At 36.6% G+C, this 7,931-nt stretch overlaps 1 protein-coding gene across 1 annotated transcript in view; it reads right to left on the bottom strand.

Moving 5' to 3' along the window:
* Positions 1–237: 237 nt before the first annotated feature.
* The window catches only part of LOC106870907 (transmembrane protein 183), a 56,507-nt gene continuing 48,813 nt past the window's right edge, over positions 238–7,931 (bottom strand). The window contains exons 4-5 of the mRNA XM_014917140.3: positions 6,170–6,368; positions 238–2,047 (exon numbers count right to left, since the gene is read on the bottom strand). Of these exons, the coding sequence (XP_014772626.1) occupies positions 1,462–2,047; positions 6,170–6,368 (785 nt within the window). The 3' untranslated portion in view covers positions 238–1,461. The remainder of the gene's footprint in view (positions 2,048–6,169; positions 6,369–7,931) is intronic.

The following is a 7,931-nucleotide window of genomic DNA, read 5'->3' as shown; positions in this document are numbered from 1 at the left end:
TCTTAGTGATTAAATTAAGGGTAAGTTTTATAGTTCAAAACTCGGTACCTCAGTAAAATAATTCAATGGTTTAAAGAACAAATAAAAAAACCAGAATCAAACCAGTAAATAGTAAATATTAGTGAGCAGGTAAAAAAAAAACAAAAAAACAAAAACAAAAAAACAACTCAACAACACAAGTGGATTAATAATAATAATAATGATGATGATAATAATAATTTAAGTCTTAAATGGCTCTGAAAGTTGAAGTCCATATGGTTACATTGGCGAAACTCATGTTTATTTGAAAATATTGTATAATCATATAAATTGTTTAGTATAACTTATTACCGATGATATTGTAGTCATTATTATTGATCTTATTATTTTTATAACTAATTTTATTGCTGTAATAAAATTTACACAGCTCATTTTCTATTGCAGTTATCTATTAGTTCTGCTCCTTTAAGACCCTTAAATAGTTAACTGTCACATTAATTGCCTGTATGATTTAAAGAGGCTTTTAATTAATTCTATATAAGTAATAGTTGTACTACCAATAATAAACTGTTCACAAAATACAATAAGATAGGTTGCTGTGAAGAAAAGAGGTGGGGGAGGGTCTTTCGCATTTCAGGCAGAGCTTTTCATCAGAGGGACAAGAACTAAAGACCAATACTAAATTAGATATATGCGGGTGCAGACGTTTGGCTGTACGGAGGCGGAGTTCACTATGAGACCATGTGGTTTTGAGATCAATCACACTATGTAGCACCCTGGGCAAGTATTTTCTATAATAGTCTCGAGCCGACGAATGCCTTGTGAGTGGAATTGGTAGACAGAAACTGTATGGAAGCCCATCACCTACATACATACATACATACATATATATATATATATATGCATATATATATATGCATATGTATATATATATATATATATATATGTGTGTGTGTGTGTGTGTGTGGAATAAAGTAGAATAAAAAACAAAAATCCCTTTACTTGTAAAATAAGTAAGGGCTGACAACAGGACGGGCATCTTGTTGCAAAACAATGCCCTGATGATATGTATTCATCCAACTCATTCTAGCATGGAAAAATCAACATAAAATGAATAAATGGATGAATGAGTTGAACGAGTAGCGTATGTGCTGCTGCTATTGCATGACAACAATGTTACGCTTCATACAATAATAGCAACCAATTCTCCCCCCCCCCCCTCACCACATATTCAGCACTATATCTAATTTAGTATCTGCAGTAATTTTTCACCCTCTGATGTAATGCCCTACCTGAAGATGTCAGACTGCTCTCTTCCTCAAGGCAATCTAGCTTATTTGAACTTGTGAACAGTGTGTCTCAACTATTTGCTGAGACAGAGATCAAAAATAGGTTCTTTGGGTTTCACAGTTTCACAACAATATTTATTATTTTCTATAATGTTCTTAGACTATATGAGTTCCTGGGCCAATAAAACAGATTTCACACACTGGGATAACTAGGATGCCACCATCCCATACACTGCCAACTCATCACAGGATCTAAGACGATCATTTCTTCTCCGGGACCTCCTGAAGAATTGCCGTTATTAAAAAAGCGGGTATTGAAACTAAGTTTCATCCTATGATAGCGCATTGTCTGGCTGACCGCTACACTTAGTTTGTTTAGTACATAGCCCATGACAACAGGAACAAAGGAATAGTTCTTACAAGTTACTAAAAGTACTGTACAATCTTTTTCAGGGTTGTGAAACATATCATTATAGCCATTCAAGAGATCGTTACGTTTACTAGAATGGTTTAGTTTGTTTGAGAATGTAGAGTCCCTTTTGAACTTAAAGTAGAAATTCCAGCTTTGATTGTCAGCCATTTGAGTTTGCCAGAAAAGAATGCATCGTTGCCCTTCAAGTTGGTTTGGAATATCATCTACAGAGAATTTGATGGTCTTGTTCAAGAGAGGTGGATATGCATGATGAAGTGACCGTATAACTCGAGCTCGAAGTCCATGGATACATTCCAAATTAAAAGGCATCAGATTCCTTGGAAGCAGAGTCAAGTCATAACAATGCCTGAAAAAAAAAAATAATAAAAAAATATTAAAAAAAAAATAAAGAAATACTAAAAAAATAAAAAAATAAAAATGATTAAATTTGTAGAAATCTGCTGACAAAGGTTTACCAATGTTATTACTGCCATATGAAACCAGATGGAAGGAATTAGAATCTCCTATGGCAACATTTGAAATCTCTAACAAGTAAATTTTAAATTCCTGGAATATCAGTTGAATATCTAGTTTTTAAAATTATGTATTAAAGTGCATGTACAAATAACATTTGCTGTTCTGTAGTACCTGGGCTGTAACCATTTCATAGAGTTCTGTGTATCTTGAGATTGTTTTCAGCATTTTTGTGTGCCTGTTGTGTCTTCTAGAATAGCTCCAGGCCAACAAAAGCCTTATGAATGGATTTGACAGACAGAAACTGAAAGAAGCTCACCGCAATCTACCTCGCTCTCTCATATCATCATCATCGTTTAAAGTCTGCTTTTCATTCTGGCATGGGTTGGACGGTTTGGAGGACTGGCAAACCAGAAGGCTGTACCAGGCTCCAATCTGATCTGGCAAGGTTTTTACAGCTGGATGCCCTTCCTAATGCCAACCACTCTGAGAGTGTTGTGGGTGCTTTTTATGAGCCACTGGTACGAGGGCCAGTCAGGCGGTACTGGCATTGACCATGCTTGAATGGTGCTTTACCCTTGTCAAGTCATCATTTGAATGCTGTAAATGAGCATCATTGTCATACAAGTGAGGTTGTTTGTTTCCAGTCTTCCATGAAAATATGTCTGGCTATGTGAAAATATACCTTGCTTAGAAACAGGAAGGGCATCTGGCCATAGAAAAAGTCTGCCTCGATGAAGTCCGTCTGAACCATGCAAGTATGGAAAAATGGACATTAAAATGATGATGGTTCCTTGTGACTGACTGCTTTACATTTTCAAAGGCTTATGGAATGAAAAATTCCTTACATGCAAAACACAAATGTTGGCAACAGGAAGAGCATTTGGTCATGAAACCTTGCTGCAAATTGGTCCCTTTTCAACCTGTGCTATCCATGGGAAAATGGATGTTGAATGAATAACAAATGAGAGAGAGAGAGAGAGAGAGATAGAGTGTGTGTGTGTGTGTGTGTGTGTGTGTGTGTGTGTGTGTGTGTGTGTGTGTGTGCGCGCGCGCCTATGTGTGGCTTTCACTGATGTAATGCTGGCAAAGGATGTAAACATCAGTGAAAGGACAATGTTCCTTGAAAGATGTCCTTTGTATTGAGTTACAGTAAGTCCCTTGTCATTAATGATGCTTTCATTCACAAATTTACTATATTAAAGTGCAGACGATAAATCTTCGTGGTGTGAAATGTCTAAATGAAAATTGTAATGTAATTTCTGCATTTGAGAAGTAAAAGTTGCTTCCCTTGAAGAGGTTTCGATGCACGCAATTTCAAATCGAAATTAATAGGTTTATCAACGGAATAATCTTGCACATGCTATTCTCTCATTTCATTTCTATTTTCAGGTAGAGAGTATTCCTTGTATTTTTCACAATCCCATCAAATTGTATGTTATATATTTCATTGATTGTCAAGTATTAAAAACTAATAAAAATTCTAACAAGATATATTTGTCAATGTTTAGGTTATTTCAAGTTATTGGCAAGGCACATGAAGCAGTTAATGTGTGAAATATGAGAATTTGAAGGCACAAAAGAGACACAGGCATATTTGAGGCACCCCAATTTCAGCAGCACATATTAAAGAAAAATTTCTTTAGTGCATTAATGTTAATGGGAGGCCTAACTTTGCATGTATATAGATCCAAGGTCATATTTTGAGACATAATTTTGGAAAAAAAAAGTACATCTTATTAATATGTCATGAAATATGGTGCATCTATTCAAGCAGCAGTTCATATCACCTTTGCATTTATCTATTTAGCATAAAACAATTCCTAAGTTAAAAGGAAAATTTTTAATTGCAATAAATTTTAATTGTCAAACTGTCCAACTCATGCCAGCATAGAAAGAAGAGAAGTTAAAGGATGATGATTGAATTTCAAAAAGAGAATTAAAAAAAAATTTATTTCATATTTCTGCATTATAAAGATGTGGATATCAACAGATGAAGTAAGCTTTATTTAAAGCTGAATGCTATTCCTATAACCACCCAATCAACTGTGATAGAGGCTGAAATTTTTTTCAACAAAACAGTCTAAAGCAAACAGAGTAATGTACCCTGCCTTTGTTCACATCTGAATTATCTGTTGCAGCAAGATCTGACTTCACTCACGTGGTCCAGCAGACAAGCATCTTAACTTCACAATCACAAGACTCCTATAATAGCCTAATCTCCAAGATAAAATTGGTGAATTATTTTACCTTCATCTAATGTTTAATCATTATTCAAAATTCAATGCTTGATTATTATTCATAAACAACACTGTCACTCGATGTCTGATTAGTCCTCAATAACTTAATGTTATGCTTCTGCTTTTCCTGAGGTTGTTAAACAAATTGTTGGAATGATTAGAACCTGAAGCAGATTTTGATTTGAAGACTTGATACACTAAAGCATGTGTGTGTATGTGTATGTCTATGTGTGCATGTTCATGTATGATTGTTCACAGTCCATAGCATTCACCAACCAAAAATTGAAAAATCATTATGTTCATGACCCCTGCAATCGACACCAGTTTGGAAAGTGCATGACATTTGTTTACAATTAATGTACTCATTCAAGAAGAGGGCTCCTTTCACTTGCAAGACATTGATCATCGTGCAACAATTGTAGGTAAAAGACAGCAGTCTATAGTGTCTATGCATTGACTGGTGACTTCTACAATAGTCACAGGTTCACCCTTAAGCATGAGGTTTGAAAGCAAGTTTCTTAGCTACATGCTAAACCAGAAGACCTTTGGCATTATGTCGTGCTTGAGAAGAAGATCCATCAAGTCGAGCAAAATTGCAGTCGTGGCAGATACCAGTGTTACTCAAATGGCACCCGTACCAGTGGCATGTGAAAACACCCATTACACTCTCATGGTTGGCGTTAGGAAGGGCATCCAGCCGTAGAAAACCATGGCAAATCAGACTGGAGCCAGGCGCAGCCTCCCAGTGTGCCAGCCCAGTCAAACCGTCCAACCCATGCCAGCATGGACGTTAAATAATGATGATGATGATGCCTTCACCTAAAAAATTTGGTTTTGAAACTGTGGGGTTCTGGGTCTGATCCCCATCATGCAACACCTTTGGTAAGTGTTTTCTTTTGCATTGGATGAAAGGAATATGGTAAGGAGAAATTGTGCAGAAGCTCACTGAGAGTGTGTGCATGTAAATTTGTGCAGGCATAGCTGTGTAATTAAGAAGTTTGTTTCCTAACCAAGTGGTCTAGGCTCAGTCATATTGCACATGTCTTTTACTGAGGCCTTACGCCAATCAAATCTTTGTGAGTGGATTTGGTAGATGAAAACTGAAAGAAGCTAGTAAGCCAGCCCCTTGTGAATGTAGCAAGTCATTGACTGCTCCATTGGAAACCTGTAATCAATAATACTATTGTTCACAAAATACATCATTATTTAATGTCCAAGGGTTGGATGGTTTGACAACTGGCAAGCTATACTAGGCTCCAGTCCCCTGTTTTGGGATTGCATCTAAGGCTGGATTCCCTTCTTAATGTCAACCACTTTATAGAGTGTAGCAGGGTGTGCTTTATGTGAAGGCAGCGAGCTGGCAGAATCGTTAGCATGCAGAGCGAAATGCTTAGCGGTTTTTCGTCTTTCTTTACGTTCTGAGTTCAAATTTCGCCGAGGTCGACTTTGCCTTTCATCCTTTCGGGATTGATAAATTAAGTACCAGTTATGCACTGGGGTTGATGTAATCGACTTAATACCTTTGTCTGTCCTTGTTTGTCCCCTCTATGTTTAGTCCCTTGTGGGCAATAAAGAAATAGGGTGTGCTTTATGTGGTGCCAGCATGGGTGCTTTTTGTATGGCACTGGCACAAGTGCTCTCTACAAGGCACTGGCAAAGGGTGCTTTTTATGTGATATCCGATAAAATAGCTGATATGGCATTAGAAAATAAAGATATTTCAGACTACAGCAGCTGAAGAGGGATTAATGATACAGGGAAAATTAGAATACAAACCTATGATAGAGATGACGCCAAAACCTTACAGTATGGATTGCAGTATTTGCGTATTTGCAGATAGAAGCAAATCGCCAAACATCTTCAGGATGGATATACAATGATAGAATATGCCAAATATCAGCAGGATAAATAAATCCAGAATCATCAGGTACAACGTTTTTCAATTTTGTTTTTCTCCTGATATTTTCAGATTTACCTGAAATAAAGAACAGAGTAATTTTTTTGTAAATTAAGTAATTCTTATACTCCACTAGATCAGTGGAGCACCATTTGAAGACTTTTGTTTATGTACATAATTATCATCATCATCATCATCTTAACGTCCACGTTTCTTTATTCACATGGGTTAGATGGAATTTAATGAAGTGGATTATCTACTGCTGGATGCCCTTTCTGTCAGTAACCCTTACCTGTTACCAAGTAAGGTAATATTTCCCCAGCCCAGACATGTTTTCACTGAAGATTGGAAACCAAAGGCTCCACTTGTATGACAGTGACGCTTGTTTACAACTATTATGTCAAGGAGATAGTAACACACATATATACACACACTCATATATGTGATAGGTTTCTTTCAGTTTCTGCCTACCAAATCCACTCACAAGTCTTTGGTTGGTCTGGGGCTATAGTACAAGGCACTTACCCAAGGTGTCATGCAGTGGGACTGAACCAGAAACCGTGTAGTTAGGAAACGAACATCTTACCACACAGTTATTCTTGGATCTATTGGGTGGGTGCATAATTATTGCAGCTGTTTTTCAACAAATATTCAACAAAAACATGTAACAAAAACATCTTTAAATGATTATTCCGGAGTATATTCACCATCTACTGCAATTACTGCTTCCCATTTGCTTGGCAGATGGTCAGACCATAATTCAAAGATGTTTTTGTTGAATAAAATTTGTTGAAAAAAATCCGCAATAATTATGCACCAACCCAATATAAAGTCTGTCTAAAAAGATGTCATTCAAATAAAGTCCATCTTTCATTGGGAGTTACACAAGAGAATTTGTCACATGAGAATCAGCATTGTTAACGAAATACTCAACAATAATAAAGTGCTGCTGGTGTTCATGGTAAGCTGCACTAAATTATTACTATAACAACCAGGTACACATTTTTTGTTGGTGGACCACTGGGCCAGTAGGGTGGCACCCTACCAACTCAGCAGCTGTTGCTTGCTTTGTGAACTGTAATAGGTACTATGGTGAAGGTCACATGACCTTGTCGTTAGGGTGTCGCATTCATGATCTTATGCTTACTGTTTCAATTCCCAGATTGTGTTCAGAACCCAGACATTCCAGTATGATACTGGTACTAAATTTTGTCGACAACAAAGGAAACCACAACAAAGTCAATTTTGGTAGGACTCAACTAAAAACTGTAATTTATCAAACAGCTTAATTAGTTAATTATCTAATCTAAAAGCATCAAGGGGCCATGAGTAGTGGGCAAGGTTTTAAGGACATATATAGAGGCTCACTGTCATTACCCTCACTATGTGGTCAGTCAGTCATCAAAGAATTAAAAAGTTTCTAAGGGGCCTCAGCTAAGATTATTTATCAATGTCTATTTTATAAATTAGTAGGGTGAGTATTATTTTGTAAATATGAACCATCTATGTTAATTAATTCAAATGTTCTTATTTGATATTAAATCATTTTAAAGGCGAAACTAGATAAAGCTAAAATAACAGCACAAAAAATATTGGGTTAACCCCCCAACCCCACTCCACCACCCCCAAACCATACCCTCT

Source organism: Octopus bimaculoides, chromosome 7, assembly GCF_046866305.1.
Source record: "Octopus bimaculoides isolate indiv1 chromosome 7, ASM4686630v1, whole genome shotgun sequence".
Lineage (NCBI taxonomy): Eukaryota > Metazoa > Mollusca > Cephalopoda > Octopoda > Octopodidae > Octopus > Octopus bimaculoides.
This window is presented reverse-complemented; position numbering and strand designations above follow the sequence as displayed.